Here is a 23,632-nt window from a genome sequence, read left to right as displayed (position 1 = left end):
ATACCACGTATGGACTTACATACAATTTAGAAGATGATGTTAGGAGGTTTTAAGATACCTTGCCATCGGCAAGCGTTACCGCAACTTAAGTAATTCGATTGTGGATGGCAGTGTTTAGAAGAAGTTTCTACGCAGTCCATGATGGAGGGTACATAAGCTTCGGCCTGGCCGAACTTACGGCCGTATATATTAGTTTATGTTTATTTTGATTTATATTGAGTATACCAATATATTAATATTTCAATTTAATCTTATTATATTTGGTTTAATTTTATTTAAATAAAATAAAAAAAAAACTTAAAAAGTGAATGATTATATATAATTTAGTTTAGTGCAGGATATATATTTGTATTATACTAAAATCTCAATTGCAGACCATTCTTATAAACGAACATTCTATCAATCAGACCCCAAACACAATGATATTTCGATTTAGAAAATAAAGAAATATTTATCTATGTATGAATTTCATATTTTCTAATAATTCTATCCCGTTTCTATTTTTCGGAATTTCAATAGATGGAATTAGCATAGAAGAATTATGTCCTTCAAATTCTGAAGGAACAACAGAGAACCGTGCCAAAGCCAAGCATTTACTACGAGGTTCAACATTTGGTTCTCCCACACAAAAGGTGCCCGCAAATCGTTATGTAAATGGTGCCCATTTATCTGAGTTGGCCAGTACGAGTGGTTCCACAGCCTCCATTGGCTATTCCACAACTGCGGACGAGGATGCGACAGCAGGCACAACAACCACTGCTGACAATGATGACAATATACCGGAGAACTGTATGTGGCCGAATGCATTGCAGGTAAGTGATGTACCCCAGTTATGGACATGTGTACAACATGCTCCAGTTATAAGGACTCCCATTCATTCATTCATTCGCACATTAACAAGACAAACGTGTACGACCACATCAACGCACATGGGACTAGCTGACGCCATGACATTTACATTCATCGCCGAACAACATCGTCGCTGTCTCCCATCAATAAACAATCAGAAAACATTTTGAGTCCTGCGCCTGTCATTCGAAATTATCGTAACACAATTTAAATCCTTTTCATTTCTGTTCAATATGTAAATCGAATTGTTCAGCAACACAATGTACGACAAAGCCATGCGGTGTGGAGTGGGTGGCAATGTGTGGCAGTAGGGTTGACATGTGAGACAGACAGGTATTATAAATTCCGATGTTTACAAAATCTCATACAAAACCAATATATTTCCGATTGGATGGAATTTAATACAATGTACGACCCTCAACAGAAGCTGTCATTAACACAAAAAAGCTTCCATGCAGTTAAATGGGTAGTTGTTTGGGGGGGAGAAAATGCCAAGTTCGAGTAAATGATTAGATGACTGACTAAATCCCAGAACGATTTGTTCGTAGCATTTAATTGATTAGGGATTGAGAACAGTCGACATCGACATGGTTTTTGAACAGGAATTTTAATGTTTGTTGTGCCATATTAGAAATAAGGAAAGTTTATATTGACTTAGTTTCGGCATTTGAAAACAACAAAAAGCCATTCGGGAAATAAGCTGCCCCGCTGAACGAATACGTTTATTTGTTCGAAGAACTTTGGTATTAGTTAAAAGGTTTGCGTGGACGGTCAAACACACTAATCCATCAAACATTAAAAACTTTATCCAGTTTGGTTTGCATCCTCTTAGTAATAGTGACGAAATGGCGAGGATAGTGTAGAATGACACTCGGACTCGTGACCAATAATTTTTTTCTAACCAATAATTTTTTTCATATTTATTAATGCCTTCCACACGGACGAAAAAGACTGTTTGGATGTAAAAATTATATGTTTAGAACTCAAATTTTGTAACACAATATTTTTAAGTGCAAGCATATAATGTTCAAAAACTAACATAACATGTTTGGCACATATAAGTTAATATGTTAGAACATATTATGTTTGTAAATATAATATGCTTAGATGCAAACATATATTAATTTAGGAATAGCCTATAAGCTTATATGTGTTTAGAAAGAGAGACCTAGAGAGTATGTTGCAAGTAAAATCATTAAAATTTTTTCTACCAGTGTATGCCGTAAGGTGAAACATTATATGTTTGAACAATACAAACAATATTTTGTTTGGGCTAATCCTGAAAATATATATGCTTGAAGCAAAATGTGTTTGGGGTATATGTTACAGAAGCGATTATTTTTGAGGTTGTATCTAAATTCGATATTTACATTATTCTTATTGTTAGTTTTTTTTTTTACTTGACCAATAATACGTTCATCCTGAACTTCATATGGTGCTACAAGTAATTTATGTAAAAATGGGTTTTCTTGAATTTGTCGAAAAATGTGTACTTATTTTTGTGACGTACGCTTTTTTTTAAACAGTTTAGTTAATTTTTTTAAAAGTAACCAAAGTTTTCTAAAATTAATTAAAATGTCCCTTCCTGAGGGTTTCAATATTGATTGTTGTGAAATGAGAGGATCTCAAGCCCGTTAAAACTCTGGTGGAGCTTTATCATATATTAAAATCACTGTATACTCATACGAGGTGACCGATATGTAATGCACTAATTTAAAGACCTATATTTTTTCATTTTTGTTTTTATTTTTTATTGTTCAAAAACAAAATAACATTCAATTTTACAAACAGTTTAGATTTGTTCGAATTTGCTACTATTGGCACGTATTATGACTTTCAAATGCTCGACATAGCCATCATATGCTGCATGAAAGTGACTCTGCGTAGTTTTATGAAATTTCAGGCAAAACGCCGTCTTAAAGTGTCGTCACTCTGTTATGTTTTTGTACCAACCTTACTCTCCAAAACTCGCAGGCGTAAGAGTCCAACGGACTAAGATTTTGATATTTCGGTCACCTTTGTGCGGTACAAATGAAGATAGGAACTTCCTCTTTAAGTAATTCTTGGCTGATGAGTGCTGAGTGCAATGGTGATAAATTCTGTTCGAATGTCCATGCTCTACGACCGAAATGTGTTTCTGTCCAGGGCATAAATATTGTCGTTAGAACATTTTCCCAATAATACTCCGCCTTTATTTTTACCCTACGATCGATGAAACGAGCGAAGCTTGAATTCTACAGCCTAATCGAAGGAGTACATTTTCAGCTGAAATTTTTATACCTTCCACCATAGGATGGGGGTATATTAACCTTGTCATTCCGTTTGTAACACATCGAAATATTGCTCTAAGACCCCATAAAGTATATATATTCTTGGTCGTGGTGAAATTCTGAGTCGATCTAAGCATAGTCGATCCCCATATAAAAGCACCCTCTGATTTGGCTAGCGGAGCCTCTAAGATCTGGCTGAAATTTGGTACATGCTGTAAGTATATGGTCTCTAACAAACATGCCAAAATTGATCCATATCGGCCCATAATTATATATAGCCCCCATATAAACCGATCCCCAGGTTTGGCTTGCGGAGCCTCTAAGAGAAGCAAATTTCATCCATCCGGTTGAAATTTGGTACATGGTGTAAGTATGTTATATGGTCTCGAACAGCCATGCATTAATTGATCCATATCGGTCCATAATTATATATAGGCCCCATATAAATCGATCCCAAAATTTGACCTCCCGAGCCTCTTGGATGAGAAAATTCATCCGATCCGGTTGAGCCATATCGGTTTACTTTTACATATAGCCCCCATATAAACCGATCCCCATATTTGACCTCCTCCAAGAGGCGCAAAATTCATACGATCCGGTTGAAATTTGGTAGATTGCGCTAGTATATGGCCAATAACAACCATGCCAAAATTGGTCCATATCGATCTATAGTTATATATAGCTCCAGATAAACTGATCCCCAATCACAGCAAAATCATGATTGACATTCGAGCCAAAAAGAATCTACCAACATTTTATTGCCAAAGAAAATTTTGTCAAAATTTCATAGAAAATTTTGTCAAAATTTCATTTCTATGGAAAATTTTGTCAAAAATTTATTCCTGTAGAAAATTTTGTCAAAATTTTAGTTCTATAGAAAATTTCGTCAAAATTTTATTTCTATAGAAAATTTTGTCAGAATTTTATTTCTGACATCGTGTTCATAATTGTATATAGCCCCCATATAAAGCGACCCCTATGTTTCAATTCCGGCTCTATAATTACCGCACAAAAGTTCATATCAGTTCGTAATTATTTCTTCCCTATATATACCGGTCAAGAACTGATATATAAATTCTTTTGTTTGTAATATATATCCCGCATGGTCTAACTTACAATTTAGAAGATGATATTAAGAAGTTTTCATATGCCTTGCGCCGGCCGCAACCCAAGTAATTCAATTGTGGTTGACCGTCTTTAGTAGAAGTTTCTACGCAATCCATGGTGGAGGGTACATAAGATTCGGCCTGGGCGAACTTACGGCCGTATATACTTGTTATCAATTCAAACCCATTAAGTGAAACCTCTCAAAAAAGTTGACACCCGCGGTCGTCTAAACCTTGTTCAGTTCCTAGTTTTTATCCAATTTGCCTGAAATTTTAAAACTAGAGTATTTTATGACCATAAAGAGGTGTACCAAAAATGGTGAGTATCGGTCCATGTTTTTGGTATAGCCCCCATATAGAGCGATCTCCCGTAGTTTTTATCCAATTTGCCTGCAATTGAAAATCTAGAGGTACTTGAGGACCATCAAAAGGTGTGCCGAAAATGGTCCGTATCGTTCCATGTTTTGGTATAGCCCTCATATTGACCGATCTCCCGATTTTACATCTTGGGTTTATAGAATCCGTAGTTTATATACAATTTGCCTGAAATTGGAAATTTATAGGTATTTTATTACCATAAAGAGGTGTGCCACAAATGGTGAGTATCGGTCCATGTTTTAGTATAGCCCCCATATAGACCGGAATCCCGAGCTTCGGGCTTCTAGAATCCGAAGTTTTTATGCAATTTGCCTGAAATTGGAAATCTAGTGGTATTTTCGGGCCATAAAGAGGTGTGCCGAAAACGGTAAGTATCGGTCCATATTTTAGTATAGCCCCCAAAAGAACGATCTCCCGATTTAACTCCTTGGGTTTCTAGAAACCGTAGTTTTTATCCGATTTGCCTGAAATTGTAAATATTCTGGTATTTTAGGCTCACAAAAACGTGTATCGGATTACGTTTTTATCGGTCCATCGGTCCCCTCCATATAGACCGACTTCACTTCTTGAGGGTATAGAAGGCGCACTGATCATGAAAATTGCTTGAAACTCAATGTAAAATTTCCAGATTTTACTTCTCGAGTGAAAATCTACAGATTTAAGATTTCAAATCAAGACGTTATTTTATAATTTTCTTCCACACTTACAAGAGATGTTAATGATTCCTCTAAAACTCAAACAAAAATGGTTCTTATAAATCCAGAATCTGATATAGTCCTCATAGGTGAAATCTTTAAATTTATCTTCGGGAAGTGTCCTCAAGTCCTCAAGCCCTCCTGAAATTTCAAAGGAAACCCTAATATTTGGTTCATGGTGGTGGGTATTTAAGATTCGGCCCGGCCGAACTTACTGCTATATACTTGTTAAAACTCTATTTTGGTTCAATTTCAACAATAAGTAATCATTCCATATCTACTTCGTACCCATCAAATGTACCAATGCAGACATCATGTAACTGCAAATAAAAATAAATTATACCATATATCAAAATACAGAACAAAAAACAGGTACATTTTTTCAATTACACTTTCCTTTTTTGAGTTCACATAAAACCACGTGTCACTTCTGAATAAATAAATAAACACAAAACACAGAATTCCCTATTCTCCGTCCATTCCAAGACACAATTGACACACGATTGACGCGAAAATTGTGTGTACCTGTTCAATGTTTTTTATAAAATTCTTTTCGCTGCAAAAAAATTAAATGGTCACGAAAACAATGTACATGGTCTTTATGGCAATGTAATGGTTCTAGACATGTCTATACGTAAGCTATAAAAATAATTTTTTCCCTGCAAAAAAGTAAAAAATTGAATGGTCAGGTACATGATTTTCCCGACCATGTAATGGTCTCAGAATCTATCATTTAAATAATAGAACATGTTTGCGGCATTTGAGAACCATTTAACTGCTTATTGTCAGCATACATTTTTCTCCGCTCGAAAATTTACAGCGACAAACTCCATGGTTTTCACGACAATACTGGTTTTCGTGATAAATACTGTAGATAAGCATTAAGTGGATGCGGCAACCATGTTCAAACATGTTTCTCTGTGCGTGTAGATATTTACATTTGGCCAGATTTTTTCCATTTTTAATGGGGGCTGTTTTTGCGTACGCGAGAACTCGTTTACGCTAATCTTAGTCGATATCTATAATGTTGTCCCGGGGAGCCACCGTGGTGCACTGGTTAGCATGCCCGCCTTGCATATACAAGGTCGTGGGTTCGATTCCTCCTTCGACCGAACACCAAAAAGTTTTTCAGCGGTGGATTATCCCACCTCAGTAATGCTGGTGACATTTCTGAGGGTTTCAAAGCTTCTCTAAGTGGTTTCATTGCAATGTGGAACTGAGGGTTTCAAAGCTTCTCTAAGTGATTTCACTGCAATGTGGAACGCTGTTCGGACTCGGCTATAAAAAGGAGGTCCTTTGTCATTGAGCTTAACGTAGAATCGGGCAGCACTCAGTGATAAGAGAGAAGTTCACCGATGTGGTATCACAATGGACTGAATAGTCTTAGTGAGCCTGATACATCGGGCTGCCACCTAACCTAACCTAACATAACCTATACTGTTGTCCCGATTTACATTTAAGTGGAATCTATCTTCCTGAGGCAATATGAGGATTTTCGGGGAAACCATCATATTCGATTCATGGTGGTGGGACATTAAAGATTCTGCCAGGCGGAACATACGGATGTACGAGTATATATTGTGAAACCTCTCAAACTTCGACACTCTGAAAAGCGGACACCTCTCAAAAGTGAACAACTTCCGTGAGACGTTTGCTATGTTACCACATTAAAATTAACCTAATAATTGGACACCATCCAAATGGACGAAATTTAGGCGACCGTGGGTATTAAAAAATTAAATTTTTTATATTTATTTTAATTCATATTATTTATATAAATTAATTATTTTATATAATAATTTGAGTCAAGTCAAACAATTTACAACAACAAAGTAGTTGGGTGAATTTATTCCATGGATTATATTGTATTTGCTATTGTGCCTCATAGCGGCGGAAATTATTGTTAATGATATATAAAACCTCAGTCTTGGCCATGTTTCAATTTAAAATGACTAAAAACTCCAAAAAGGAAAGGAAAAAACAGAAAAAAAAACTATGCGAAATGCATTTTTGGTTTTGCTAAACTATTTCCAAAAAGGCAAATTGACAACGCTAGGAAGACTATTTTATGTTAATAGACGCTTTAGTTACCTCATTCCACTTCTGGGTTTATTTTGATGAACACAATGTCACTCTAAATAAGGTTTCGGAGAAACCTTATCCTTATGGAACATATTCCATTTGCACTATGACCATGATTGACAGTTCGTTGATAAACAAACTAATCAAATTCGAAATTGGCATCTCTAGACCAGTAATATAACTCCTTCATCTTATACTTTGCAAATTGGTATTCGTCACATTCCTGCACCGTAACGAATATAATTCAATTTATGACATTCACAGAGATAAATCAATTTTGTACAATGCGTGGAAACTTGAGAATATTTTTCGATTTTTCTAGGATCCGCCGCCAGCAATATTAAATCCTATTTGCTTACGAGTAATGCATATGGATATATACTGAATTACGTAAAATGTATGATATATTTGCTGCTACAAATACAAAAGCACGAAATCTCTGCTCTACTTACACCCTTCCTACGTATTTCGACAAAAGCATCGACGTTGTGACTCGGCACACCGATAAATCAATTTCATTTTTTGTTGTGTATGCATGGGTGATTGTAAGCACATTTTCCCAAAATGGTAATACAAATAAATTTACATATACTTTTTTGCGTATAGGATTCTTAAATGCCATTGGCAAAATTTTTTGACTAATCTCAATGGTTGCAAGTTCTATGTTCTTTGATTATTTTGCGGGGAAAGCAAAAACCACTTTGTACAAGGGAAACTGGCCACGCACACGCAAACTAATGATCGGAGCCTGTGTCATGAAAACTCTCCTCACTCACTAAAATTCTCATTATTCAAGAAATTATCAATTATCAACGACGAAATGGAAATTAAATATGGATTTATTACATATGATTGATTTTTTATACTCTACGAAATTTTACCTGATTGTTATATCTACACAGAAAGAAGAGTTTTATTTTCTGAGGAACGAAATTTTAGACAAGAAAAGTTTTCTTTTGACGCTAAAAAATAAAAATAAAAAAAAATATCAGAGGTAATCGTTGAGTGGCATTTTGCTCACTTTCTTAGATTGTTCGTACAGTTAAGATTTGTTGCGTTTCATAGATGTATCATATTTAGGGCACAAAGTCATTCGTTCTTCAGTAAAGGACGGTACTTAATATAAAATCCATCGGCTCTGGTGCTAGAATAATTTTTTACGGCAAAATTAAATTTCAAAACTTTTTGTGATTGAAGTTTTAATCTTTCGAAGCAATGCACCAAACTGCAATAAAACAACAATTTTTATCCGTTTTCCAAACATTTTAATTCCTTCCGTGTGCAGCCTAAAATTTTATAAATTAATCTAATAAACTATCGAATGCGTACATTAATTAGCCCAATTAAAATTTTAATTGAGACATTTCTTTTTTAATTGGCAACGGAAAATAATAGGTACCATCCTCTCCGCAATAGAAGTAATTTTAAGAAAAAGTTTATTAGGTTCAATTAAGTTCATGATTGGAAAAATGTATTTTTTTTGTAGAAAGAGATTTAACCCTTGTGTATGTGATAACACTGGTAGCGATACCAACGTGGTGAGGTCCCGTGGGACCTACAATAAAAAAAGGATGGTAGAGAGGTTATCCCTACGATATTTTTCGATCATTTACTGTAGGTGGACTCTTCTATAATGCACAAATTGCATATATAAATATTTGGTTGTAAATATAGAGTTTTATTTAATTTTTAATAGGATACAGATAATGTTAAAATTTTTGATTAGTATACTAGTGGCCCTGATGTTTGACGCAGGCGTGGTACCTATAAGTATCCTTATACGTACCAAGCAACAATATATTGTTTTTGTAGTTGAATGTTCTTAACAAACTGGATTTTTGAAGGAAAAACAATACGATTTTTTTTGTGGCGTTCGTTTTGCTCGCAGTATTATGTGCACAGTGGTTGTTTCAAACTTGGTCCAAATTGAGGCACATCTTGCCAAATTCCAGGAGCCGATAGGTCTGGAAAATGTATAGAAATATAAAAACTTATTTCGACCACGATTTCCATGAAGTTCAAATAACTTTTTTTGCACTTTTACTCTCACTATATTGGATATATCAACGGAAGACATAAAATTATGTACTACCAAGCAACGAAACCAATGGAAACTTCAAAAATGGCAAATTCTTCCAAATAACGGTATTTTCTGAAAGGATGTTAGTGTTATTAATTGTTCCAAATACGAAAATCGCAATATCTTTACACTGCTTTTTAAACTGTGCTAAAACCACTAATGTAATTAGTAATAGGTCCCATTGGACCTCATCACGCAGAATCGCACTAAACTTTTTCAAATACCCATAAAAACCGATTTAATGATTCAATCACATAAGTTTTCAACTTAAAACACTTCAGTACAAGAAGTCATAAACCATCAAGTTGAAATTCATATAAAAGATAAAGTTATGTATGAATAAAAATCAAAAAGGTCCAGCGGGACCTCATCACGCACAGAAGGGTTAATTCTTTTCGATTTTTTATGGGGTTTGTTTTTGTGTACCCGAAAACTCGTTTACGTTAATCTTAGTCGATATCTATAGAATATATAGAAACGAAATTTTATACAAGAAACGTTTTCTTTTGACGCTAAAAACTAAAAAAGTATCAGAGGTGATCGTTGAATCGCTTATCACAAATTCGGGTTTATTAGCTCCAAACGAACATACATTATAAAAAGGGGGAATTTCGTCTGTCTAAAATTTCGATCCGGAGGAAAGTATTTTTTCTTTGTGTGTAGGGATCTATAAATCGAGTAGTCGATTATTCGACTTTTTGCATGAAAATCTCGAAAAGTTGGAATCGGTTATTGATATAGGTTAGGTTAGGTTATGTGGCAGCCCTATGTGTCTGGCTCACTTAGACTATTCAGTCCATTGTGATACCACATTGATGAACTTCTCTCTTATCACTGAGTGATGCCCGATTCCATGTTAAGCTCAATGACAAGGGACCTCCTTTTTATAGCCGAGTCCAAACGGCGTCCCACATTGCAGTTAAACCACTTAGAGAAGCTTTGAAACCCTCAGAAATGTCACCAGCATTACTGAGGTGGGATAATCCACTGCTGAAAAACTTTTTGGTGTTCGGTCGAAGCAGGAATCGCACCCACGACCTTGTGTATGCAAGGCGGGCATGCTGACCATTGCACCACAGTGGCCCCTATATACAAATAATAGCAAATCAATAGTTCCAAAAAAACTTAAGTTTTTATATTTACACGAATATATAACTAGAATTCTTCCGTCCCAAAAAGACAACTGTACTTCCATGGCACCTAGTCTGGCTTACCACCAATATTTGCAAAACAAAAAAAAAAAAGACGACCGGACATATCACCCAACGGACATATTGCCCAATATGATTCTTGGCATTTTGACTTCCCTTGGGCCGGTCAAATCGCCCAATTTTAGTTTGGCTTTATCGCGGTCATATGCCCCAAACAATAGGCGGACAAAACGCCCAATATTTTAAGGGAAAATTAATGTAGGAATACAAATCAAAAACTGCCTAAATGAAGTAATTTTGATCTCCAGTTTTGGTTAACAAAATACGTACGGTATATAATTTAAAAAGCCGTAACTAGAAAGACATTTTCGGCACACCGATACTCACCGTTTTCGGCGCACCTCTTTATGGTTCCAAAAAACCTGAAGACAGATCTCGTAGTCTATATATTGAAATTGTAAATTATACTAGTATTTTAGACTCACAAAAACGTATATCGGATTAAGTTTTTATCGGTCCATTTGGTAAGGCCTCCATATAGACCGATTTCACTGCTTGAGTGTATAGAAGGCGCACTGATCATGAAAACTACTTGAAACTGAATGTAAAATTTTCAGATTTTAGTTCTCATATTCATTTCAAAAATGGGAGTGAAAATCTGCAGATCTTAGATTTCAAACCAAGGCGTTATTTCATAATTTTCTTGTACACTTACAAGAGATGTTAATGATTCCTCTAAAACTCAAACAAAAATGGTTCTTATAAATCCAGAATCTGATATAGTCTTCATAGGAAAAATCTTTAAATTTATCTTAGGGAAGTGTACTAGTCAATTCAAACAGTAGTTTTCCCGAAGAATATCTGTCATCAAACCCCCCAGAAAATTCAAAGGAAACTATAATATTTGATTCATGGATGTGGGTATTTAAGACTCGACCGGGCCGGTCGAACTTACTGCTGTATATACTTGTTTTTACTAACATTGTGTTCCACCACAGAGCATTAGCCGACTTAAATTTAAAGTATATACATTTTGTAGAACTCTAAAAAATTTTGTCCAGATCGAGTCAAATTTAAATGTATGTATTTGGGACAAAAAGCATTATATATAGACCCAACACATTTGACAGATTTGACATAGTATCGAATATGAGGATCTACAACGTGGTGCAGGGTATAGTATAGTCGGCCTCGCTCGACTTTAGGCTTTCCTTACTTGTTTTTCAGTGTTTAAATATATTTTTAATATAGGCTTCAATGATTTCATTAACACATTTATTATGTTTGTTTATTTTGCTCACTTAACTCATTCGTAAGTGGATTTTGAATGAGATTTTCTGGAAGTCAACTCCTCGAATCAATGTAGATTTCAGCCGAAACCCACTTTGAGTAGATTTAGTGAACCGGTAAAGCTTCTAGCCGTATGTTGTTTTAAACGTTTTTCAGTTCGTTTTTCCACTGACCTGAAACAATATTTCATGGGATGTAATTAAAAAGCAATTAAATTCAACAAAAGTATTGGATTTAATGGCGTGTTTTTGTAATTGAAGTAGCTTAGTTTATCAGGTGAGCCAATTGCAATTTTTCCTCTGTATGCTTATGTGACAAGTGGCTTTTAATGAAGCTCATTATGATAAAATAATTGCATCTGCATAAATGTGCTTCTGTATCTGCTTAATCATTTTAGCACACATATGTTATGATGCATATAGTTATATATTCCCCTATTTATATATATACCCATTTATTGATATTAAATGAAAAAGTCCGCATATATCTCATAATCCTTAAAAATTAATCAACCATTATTTAAATGCAGTTACTGATATTAGTTTATTTATAATCGCATTGACAAAATCATGTGTCTAAGTTTTCATTCCATTTTCGGGCAAAAATGATTTAATCCACTTTGGATAATTTGCAGCGAGTGTTCGCCTGGAAACTATAAGGTTATGAGTCGTAAGGGATTATAGTATGAATTTGATAAAAAAAAAAAACTATTTTTCGGCATACAATTTGATATAGAATATTAGAGAGAAGGTCTTCTCGTGTAGCATTAGAAGATGATTATAATCGTGATAGGGGAATCAAGAAAATGATGAAGGATCATTGCTTGAGAGCAATGAAGTTAATTTTGAAGTACATCTGCCACTGCATGACCATCCACTTTACGAAAGATAAGCAATAAATAGTGAAAAACTCATATATCTTCTTTTAACCGCAATATCAAATTCAAATGCAAACTTGACATTAATATAACGAGATGTTTCTGGTAGGTGCATGTTTAAGGACGATTTTAATAATATTGAAGAAATGTGTCAAAATAATTAAAGCCAAGTTTTCTGTCACGTAGAACTAAAGTCGAATTATTCCATTCTAAGAAAAACAAGTATATACGGCCGTAAGTTCGGCCAGGCCGAATCTTATGTACCCTCCACCATGGATTGCGTCTAAATTGTGAGTTAGTCCATACGTGGTAGAGAGCCAGAATTGAAATATGGTGGTCGCTTATATAGGGGCTATATACAATTATGAACTTGATATGGACCAATTTTGTGTGATTGGGGATCGATTTATCTGAGGGCTATATATAACTATAGGCCGATATGGACCTAGTTAGACATGGTTGTTAACGGCCATATACTAGCACATTGTACCAAATTTCAACTGACTCGGATGAAATTTGCTCCTCCAAGAGGCTCCCAAACTAAATTTCGGGATCGGTTTATATGGGGCTATATATGATTATGGACTGATATGGACCACTTTTGGCATGACTGTTAAATATCATATACTACCATCACGTACCAAATTTCAACCAGATCGGATGAATTTTGCTTCTCCAAAAGGCACCGGAGGTCAAATGTGGGGCTCGGTTTATATGGGGTCTATATATAATTATGGACTGATATGAACCAATTCCTGCATGGTTGTTGGATACCATATACTGACATCACGTACCAAATTTCAACCGAATCGAATGAATTTTGCTCTTCCAAGGGGCTCCGGAGGTCAAATCTAGGGATCGGCTTATATATATAATTATGAACCGATTTCGACCAATTTTTGCATGGGTGTTGAGGCCATATATTAACACCACGTACCAAATTTCAACTGAATCAGATGAATTTTGGTCTTCCAAGAGGCTTCTGTAGGTCAAATCTGGTGATCGGTTTATATGGGGGCTATATATAGTTATGGACCGATGTGGACCATTTTTTGCATGGTCATTCGAGATCATATACTAACACCATGTACCAAATTTCAGCCCGATCGGATGAAATTTCCTTCTCTTAGAGGCTCCGCAAGCCAAATCGGGGGATCGGTTTATATGGGGGCTATATATAATTGTTAACCGATGTAGACCAATTTTTGCATAGTTGTTAGAGACCACATACTTATACCATGTACCAAATTTCAGCCGGATCGGATGAAATTTGCTTCTTTTAGAGGCTCCGAACGCCAAATCGGGGGATCGGTTTATATGGGGGCTATATATAATTATGGACCGATGTGGACCAATTTTTGCATGGTTGTTAGAGATCATATGCTGACACCATGAAATTTGCTTCTCTTAGAGTCCCCGCAAGCCAAATTTGGGGATTCGTTTATATGGGGGCTATACGTAAAAGTGGACCGATATGGCCCATTTGCAATACCATCCGACCTACATCAATACCATCCGACACAATTCCTTACTGCAATTCTCCGATTCTTTGGCTCGGAATCAATACCAAAATCATAAGTGTGAAGACAAAATCTTTGGAACTGAACATGCTTGTTTTCAGTGCATTTAGGTTAGGTTAGGTTAAAGTGGCAGCCCGATTACGATTCAGGCTCACTTAGACTATTCAGTCCATTTTGATACCACATTAACTAAAAGTACCTATTACATATGGGCACTTCTAGTTTTAACCGCTGCCGCCTATCAGGCAGCGACCCCTTATAGCAGATATCAGGGGTGATATCCGACGTCTCGAGAACACTAGCATATCTAGTGTGCGGTTTAAGTTTAAATGTGGCCATATTTGGTTGTCGTTACAGCCCTTGCAATTCTCCCATCGAACATTTGCCATCATAACAGTATTCTCGCGCAGCATGAGCTTGCAGATAGCCAGGGGCATACCAACAGATTCTAGTTCCCCTGGAATACGTAAGGTAGTTCCTAGCCTTGCCAACTCATCCACTTCGCACTTCCCCGGTATATTCCTATATCCAGTCAGTGCATTTACTTTCTTAATTTGCTGTGAAAGCTATAAAGAATAAAAGAATTCCACGATGATAAAAATTATCCAAATCCTTCAAATACGAAAACTCTTTTTACTTGGCAAATAATTTTCGATCAACTTTTCGCTGAAAGGATCAGTTTACCACTGAGATATTGAATCTTTGGACTAAATTAAAAAAGCTTCATATAGGCTAAGATTTCACTTATTTTATTTATAAAAACTACACGCAAAAAATAATTCTTTCCTCCCAAACGAAATTTTAGACAAACAAAGTTCGTTTCTCATTTGCTTTTCGCTGTAAGGAAGTGTATTTGGAAGAAAAGTATATACTTTTTGTGATAAACGTTTATTCTTTTCCAGGATGTAAAAACAATTTCATAAAGACTAGCTCAAAAAAAAACATTATTTTCTTGCTAATTGCATTGTCCCACACATCTTTCTCACATCCACGAGGATTTTTAGTTCTTAACACCTTTTCCTGTAATACCAACAATGTAGAAGAAATTATACAATTTTATAAATTTTTAAAATTTTTTTTACCTTTCGCCTGGACGGAGAATCGAACCGCGGACCATGCACATTGTAAGCCAACACACTAACCACTGAGCTATGTACCTGTTATGGTCATCAATAGATAAATATCCATATAAGTTATATTTATATAGCATAGCTTGCGGCGCCCACGAACCGAATAAACAAAGTTTATTTAACAGAAACAAACATTTAGTTTGGCACCGTGGAGCAGTGGTAGCTACGTCCGACTCTCATGCCAAGGGTCGTGGGTTCGATCCCTGCTTCGGCCAAAGTTTTTTTTTTGCTTTTGTTTTTTTTTACATATATTTCAGATATATTCGGAAGATTCCGAAAAAATGTTCAACATTACATTGTACTATATTAAATTTTGAACTGTAAAATGTGTCTTATTAAAGACCTAAAGTCAGAAAAGAACAGTGTTTGATATAAACGAAATGGACTGTGTTGTTATTTCAAAAATAACTTTTTTTATTGAAAAAATAAAAATTTTGTAACAAACGAATTTTTTTGGTGATAAAAGTTTAAAATTTTCGAAGCAATTCAAAAAACTCTAACAAAAGAAAAACGTTTTCGGTACACGTTTTCCAAACGTTTTTTTTCTTTGCGTGTAAGTGCTCATAAAAATCATTGGATTAATGATAAAAAGCTACATAGACTAACATTTATTTCTAGGATTTTGAATCCGTAAAGTTTTTATAAAATCCTTAAGGGAAGGTCAATGTGTTTGAATTAAAAGAAACTTGTTGTTGAGTCTACCTAAATCTAAATTTGGAAGTGAATTGCTTCTAAAATGTATCCTTAGAGTAATTCTTCACATTTTTTTAACTAGGAATCATTGAAGTAAAAACAAACAAAAAATTGAAGTAAAAAAACGAGGTAAGCTTTTTTTTAACATGTATATGTTTTGTAAAATAATTCGTGTAAAAATTACTGGTATGTGTAATTGGTATTATCGTTCTCTCTGAAACACTCTCCATTAAGATTCCATACAAAGATTTTATGCATGACTTGTCATTTAAACACAAATGACATTTTGCTTTAATAGCTACTCAACTATCGCTGTCATTTGGTTTATTTATCGATGGAAGCGTTATTATATAGAGAATCTGAAGAAATTTAATCTCTTCATATAACCACAGTTGTCATTCGTGCCTTATCATTGCGCGTTAATGAGATAAATGCTTTCATATAAAGCAAAGTAAACATGGCCTTTGCCAGTTCTCAGAGAGGCAGATTTAATTATCTGGGTAGAAAAGCATGGGAAATTAAAATCTGCATGGACAAAAGAATGTCAGTATGAATAACCTTGACGCTTCCCAAATGAAAGAGAATTATCCATCTTTCATTAATAGTGGTCAAAGAATGAGCGTACACGCAAAAAAATAATTCTTTGCTCCCAAACGAAATTTTAGACAAACAAAGTTCGTTTCTCATTTCCTTTTCGTTGAAAGGAAGTGTATTTGGAAGAAAAGTATATACTTTATGTGATAAACGTTTATTCTTTTCCAAGAAGTAAAAACAATTTCATAAAGAATAACTCAAAAAAAAATTGTTCTTTCTAATTGCATTTTCCCCTCACATCTTTCTCACTTCCACGAAGTTTTTAGTTCTTAGCACCTTTTTCTGTAATACAAACAATGTAGAAGAAATTATACGATTTTATAAATTATTAAATTTGTTTACCTTTCGCCTGGACGGAGAATCGAACCGCGGACCATGCAATTTGTAAGCCAACACACTATCCACTGAGCTATTTAGCCGTTATTGTCATCAATTGACAATTACCTATATAAGTTATATTTAAATGGCATAGCTTGCGGCGCCCACGAGCCGATTAAACAAAGTTTATTTCACAGAAAAATTCATTTAGTTGGACACCATGGAGCAGTGGTTTTTACATATATTCCAGATATGTTAGGAAGATTCATTTGATATAAACGAAATGGACTGTGTTGTTGGTTCAAAAATAACTTTTTTTTATTAAAAAAATTAACACTTTGTAACAAACGAAGTTTTTTGGTGATAAAAGTGTATACTTTTCGAAGCAATTCAAAAACCTCTAACAAAAGAAAAACGTTTTCGGTACACGTTTTCCAAACGTTTTTTTTCTTTGCGTGTATAGGTAAAATCACACAGTGAAAAATCGTGTAAATTTACACATTTAAAGAAATAATGAAATATTATATGAGAAGCACGAATTAAGTAAATCGTTATTCTTTATTTGTGTAAAATTTTTTCCCGATTTTTAGTTCATTTAACGTACGCAAAAAAAAATATTAAAGTAAAGGAAACTTTCTCCAAACATAATAATTCCATGAACAAAATAGAGATAGAAATAGAGGGTTCACTTTTTTTGAGTGTAAGAATTCTATAAAAATGCAGTTCGTGCCGACTCTTAAATAAAGCCTCGTAATGGATATTGATATATGTAGAAAATGGTGCAAGCTCGCTTAATATCAGGTCTGTATTAAATGTTAGATATTAATGGACTGTATTATCAACAGTAGAGGTCACATATTGAATATTAGAATTCCAAGTAAATTTCAATCACAAAGTGAAATCGGGAGATCTGTCTATATAGGGACTATTTAAAAACATAGTCCGATATACACCAAACTAAGCATAAGTTATTATTAACAACACAAATATAATTTCCTTCACACTAACAGAATATTGAGCCTCTTAGGCGGAGTTTTGATGAGATACTCATTCGAAGATCCCTTACCCGTTGGTTTTATGGGCTGGCATAGAACGGCGCATGTTAGCCACTGGAGGACAAAATATCGACATGGCTTCCAAAAACAACTAAATTTATATTAAAAATCGTATCATCATTTAGCTTCCGTTTTCGAAACCAGTATGAACCTCAATTGAGAAAATGATCCGAAATATAAAACCCACATGAAAAGTATACTGAAAAAGTTATTTCGAGCGTTTAGTACACACAAAAATTTTTTTTATGATTGAATCACGAACATAATTGATCCAATTAGTTTTTTAATTGAAATATTTTCAATCACGAGTATGATAGTATCAATTAAAACATTAATTGACAGTCAATTAAAAATTAATTGATACTATTAATTTGTCTGATTGATTTTTGTTTCAATTAAAAAATTTGTTGAATCAATAAAATTTTTAATTTAATATTTTTTAAAACTCAATTAAGATTTTAATTCCATTCCAGTTGAAAAGGTCGTTATCGAAACGAAGTGAAAGAAGAAAAACTCCCAGATGAAGAGCATCTTATAGTTGCTACTATTCATCTTAGACGTGCTCTCAATCAGAAAAAAAATCAGAAAAAGGTTTTTAAACGAAATATCATTTATCTAACGCCATCTAGTGGAACTCAAGCGAATGAATTGAATGAATGAATTTCTTTTTATCATGAACAATCCTTTGCCACTATGATCCAGGCAACAGCCCCATGATCTTGTATGAAGGGTATATAAAATTCGGCTTCGTCGAAATTTCGGTCGTATTTACTTGGTTTTCCTTCGCTCTGTGTACGAAAACATACATTTATAATCAACAAATACAATTGATGGTGATAGTATTAAACTTGGTGTAAAAAAGAAATGCTGTCAACCCAACATTGGCACACATATGTATGTGAACATCTCTATTCGGATGTGCACACACAAGCACACAGTCAGACTTACATGCATAAATGGCATACTGCATGTTGTACACACATAAATAAAAAGACAGATATACATATGAATGTTTATTCAAGCATTACTAGCGCCATGAATATGTAATGTGGGAGCACAAATGTTCACATTCAATGTGGGACAAAGATAGGGAGAATGGGATTGTCACGACTGACTGCCTAACAGGATGACTGTATGACTGCAAAGAGAATACAAGAGACCATGGCTCTTAACATTAATTGTTGTTCTTTTAATTTTTATCGTTTCATGACATACACACTCACACACTCTGCGACACAATCAGTATTCGTTGTTGCAAACAGTTGTTGAAGCATGCCAGAAGAAGAAGCATTGCAAATTCAATGCTCGCCCACAATTTTATGGACTGGGAGCCAGTGGCGTCGGCGACAGCAGCGGCTCCTCCACCACCTATCACAGTACAACTGTCAGCACAAACATCATCAGCATGGATCCCTGTCCGAAGAGAAGGAAAATTGTTGAAATTGCATACAAGTGCCGTCCATGTAAGTACCAACCAACAATCGCAATCACATATAAACCAGGAATAAATATTTTCAGAGGTGTAAAGCACATACATACATTTTTTTAGAAGGCCCTTTTTGTAGCATTCTAAATAAATGTGCATAATTTTATAGATATATTATTAGAATTCGAAAATATGAATTTTGTGACGATTCACCATATTGTATCAATGGCTCTTTCTATTATCATATATTATATTATATTATATTTTATATATGTATATTTATTTTTTTTTTCAAGACGAACGCATGTTGATATTGAACATTGAGTCTTTGCCACATTTAGCCACGTCCCATGACCGTGTAAGTTGCGGCTTTCACAATATTCTTATGAAGGTATACAAAAGCGATCAGCCAAAGGATTCTAAAATGGACACGCCTCTATTAGAGTCCGAACAAATCGACTTTCAAAATTAAAAACAAACAAGTATATACGGCCGTCAGTTCGGCCAGGCCGAATCTTATCCACCATGGATTGTATAGAAACTTCTACGAAAGACTGTCATTCACAATCGAATTACTTGGGTTGTGGTATCTTAAACCTTCTTGACATCGTTTTCTAAATTGTGAGTTATTCCATACGTGGTACATATATATTAGGCAAAAAGTTATGTATAGTTAAGTCTACAAATAATTACGAATCGATATGGACCTTTTGCACGTAAAGAGCCAGAACTGAAATATGGGGGTCGCTTATATGGGGGCTATATACAGTTATGAACTTGATATGAACCAATTTGTGTGTGATTGGGGATCGATTTATCTGAGGGCTATATATAACTATAGACCGATATGAACCTAGTTAGGCATGGTTGTTAATGGCCATATACTAGCACAATGTACCAAATTTCAACTCATTCGGTTGAAATTTGCTCCTCCAAGAGGCTCTAAAACCAAATCTCGGGATCGGTCTATATGGGGGCTATATATGATTATGGACTGATAGGGAGCACTTTTGGCATGGTTGTTAAATATCTACCACCACGTACCAAATTTCAACCAGATTGGATGAATTTTGCTTCTCCAAAAGACACCGGAGGTCAAATTTGGGGATCGGTTTATAGAGGAGCTATATATAATGATGGACTGATAGGAACCAATTCCTGGATGGTTGTTGGATACCATATACTAACATCACGTACCAAATTTCAACCGAATGGGAAGAATTTTGCTCTTCCAAGGGGCTCCGGAGGTCAAATCTGGTGATCGGTTTATATGGGGCCTATATAATTATGGACCGATGTGGACCAATTTTTGTATGGTTTTTAGAGACCATTTACTAACACCATGTACCAAATTTCAGCCGGATCGGATGAAAGTTGCTTCTCATAGAGGCTCCGCAAGCCAAATCGGGGAATCGGTTTATATGGGGGCTATACGTAAAAGTGGACCTATATGACCCATTTGCAATACCATCCGACCTACATCAATAACAACTACTTGTGCCAAGTTTCAAGTCGATAGCTTGTTTCGTTCGGAAGTTAGCGTGATTTCAACAGACGGACGGACGGACGGACATGCTCAGATCGACTCAGAATTTCACCACGACCCAGAATATATATACTTTATGGGGTCTTAGACAATATTTCGATGTGTTACAAACGGAACGACAAAATTAATATACCCCCCATCCTATGGTGGAGGGTATAAAAATATTGAAATATTTGATTCAGCAATTGGCGTATTCGTATTTTTATTACCAAATCGCCTTTTATTGATTTATCATATTAAAAATATTTGACAATGAGTTTATTATTTCACTCTAATTTACATTAGTGAATGAATTTTATTATAATCAACTGGTACTGCCGTCTACTTCATGAAAATAGTCTCATTCCTTTTGTCCTTGGAATAAGCAACTTAAATTTGCGCTCAGCTGAAAATATTTTCTCTTTTTTCACAGGTAAATACAATTGTAAGGTCAGGTAAATGGTTCAACAATGATACCAGCTGAGCATATACATATATTATGTAGATGGTTCATATAATATATGGGGTTTTCATCCAATTAATCGCAGAACTTGGCATTGGCTTTAATGTTGGTATAAATAAGTCATTCGGTGCCAAAGCAGTACTATACCGGTGATGACGTATCCAATCGATAAAGTGCTCAAAAATGCAGTTATTTGAGCCGATGTGTGTGCTAGCATTGTCATGGTGAAGAGTGATCCGTCTTCGGTGCTTGGTTTTCCTGATGTCCTGGAAGACAACTGGTCAATTGACTGTTCTGCGTTTTTCAATTGATACGATTGCGTCATGTCCAGTTTTTCCGATAAAAGAGGCGATAATTTGCTTAAAAGTGCTTCATACACGAACGACTTTTGTACAGCCATACAGTCAACTTTTGTTTACTTTGGGCTAATATGCGTAAACCCACCATTCATCACTTGTCACGATGGCATAGCCGTGTTTCGAAGCACCGCGATCGTATATTTGGAATATTTCTTTCAACCAATCGAGCCTTTTATTAAGCTATTGACAAATTGTGTGGGATCCAAGGCGAACATTTTTTACGGGCATTGCTCATAAGTTAGGTTAGATTATAGAGAATGACAATTCCTGTCCAGTTATACCACTATAGGTCGATTGAGATTCCTCGAGTTAATTTTTTTCAACTTTTTCTTCCTGAGGTGGTCTCCTTTCAAGTCGCTCAAGAACCTCCATTTTCCCACCTTCCTTAAAGTTGCTTAAATCATCCAGCCAGAGTCCCTGATGAAGGCGAGTATGTTCCTTAAGCTACACTTCCGCTAATCAGTGACAGTCTGAAAGAAAAATGTGCCCAGTATCTTGTTTTCCGGGTCCAGGTACAATTTGCAAATGTTATCATCTTTAAGGCCTATTCTTATCATATGCTTCCCAAGTGTGTTATGTCCAGTTATAATGCCAACTAAAGGCCTCAATTCCTGTCTGTTCACCGCTATCAGATTTTCGTAATTCCTACGGTTCTTTTCGTCTCATATCAACTTGGTTTGTTCAAAACTTTCGGAAGACACCTAACGTCTAAGCCATGGTTCATCATTTTTTACATGAAGAATACCGTTCTCAAGGACATTACTCGCTCCACGATCGCCCTCTTTATCCAGCACATGTGCTTCTCCATGTCCCAATTTTACAGTTTGTTCAGGTATCAAGCACAAAGTTACATTTTTCTGTTCAGTGAGAACCCTAAGCTAGCGCTCGGAAGACAAGATCGAATTCGAAAGATGATGTATTCCAGAATAAATGTTTGTTTATATTTCCCTAAAAATATTAAACTTTTCAAAATCAAATCAAGACCGCGATTGAGCGAGAACGGAAAATAGGACGAATTTTAACATCTCAAAAAATAAATATATTTTATACCCTCCACCATAGGATTAATTTTGTCATTCCATTTGCAACACATCGAAGTTTTGCTCTAAGATCCCATAAAGAATATATATTCTGGGTCATGGTGAAATTCTGAGTCGATCTAAGCCTGTTGAAATCACGCTAACTTCCGAACGAAAAAAAGCTATCGACTTAAAACTTGGCACAAGTTGTTGTTATCGATGTAGGTCCGATGGTAGTGCAAATGGGCCATATCGGTCGACTTTTACGTATAGCCCCCATATAAACGGACCTCTAGATTTGGTTTGCGTTGCCTCTAAGAGTAGCATATTTCATACTATCCGGCTGAAATTTGGTACATGGTGTTAGTATATGGTCTCTAACAACCGTGCAAACCGATCCTTAGATTTGAACTCCGTAGCCTCTAGGAGGGACAAAATTCATCCGATCCGGTTGAAACTTGGTATGTGGTGTTAGTATATGGTCTCTAACAACCATGCAAAAATTGGTACATATCGGTCCATAATTATATAGCGCCCACATAAACCGATCCCAAGATTTGATTTTGGAGCCTCTTGGAGGAGCAAATTTCATCCGATTGAGTTAATAACCATACCTAACTAGGTCCATATCGGTTTATAGTTATATATAGCCCTCAGATAAACCGATCACCAATCACGCAAAGATTGGTCCATATCGGTTCATAATTGTATATAGCTCCCATATAAAGCGACTCCCATATTTCAATTCTGAC

General features: G+C 35.3%; 1 protein-coding gene across 1 annotated transcript in view; it reads left to right on the top strand.

The window, feature by feature from the left end:
* Positions 1-23,632, top strand: part of LOC142226967 (uncharacterized) — a 65,321-nt gene that overhangs the window by 8,789 nt on the left and 32,900 nt on the right. The window contains exons 3-4 of the mRNA XM_075297249.1: positions 520-812; positions 19,332-19,551. Coding sequence (XP_075153364.1) covers positions 520-812; positions 19,332-19,551 — 513 coding nt within the window. The remainder of the gene's footprint in view (positions 1-519; positions 813-19,331; positions 19,552-23,632) is intronic.

This window comes from Haematobia irritans, chromosome 1 (genome assembly GCF_050003625.1).
Source record: "Haematobia irritans isolate KBUSLIRL chromosome 1, ASM5000362v1, whole genome shotgun sequence".
Lineage (NCBI taxonomy): Eukaryota > Metazoa > Arthropoda > Insecta > Diptera > Muscidae > Haematobia > Haematobia irritans.
The sequence above is the reverse complement of the archived record's forward strand: the minus strand, read 5'-3'. Positions and strand labels throughout refer to the sequence as shown.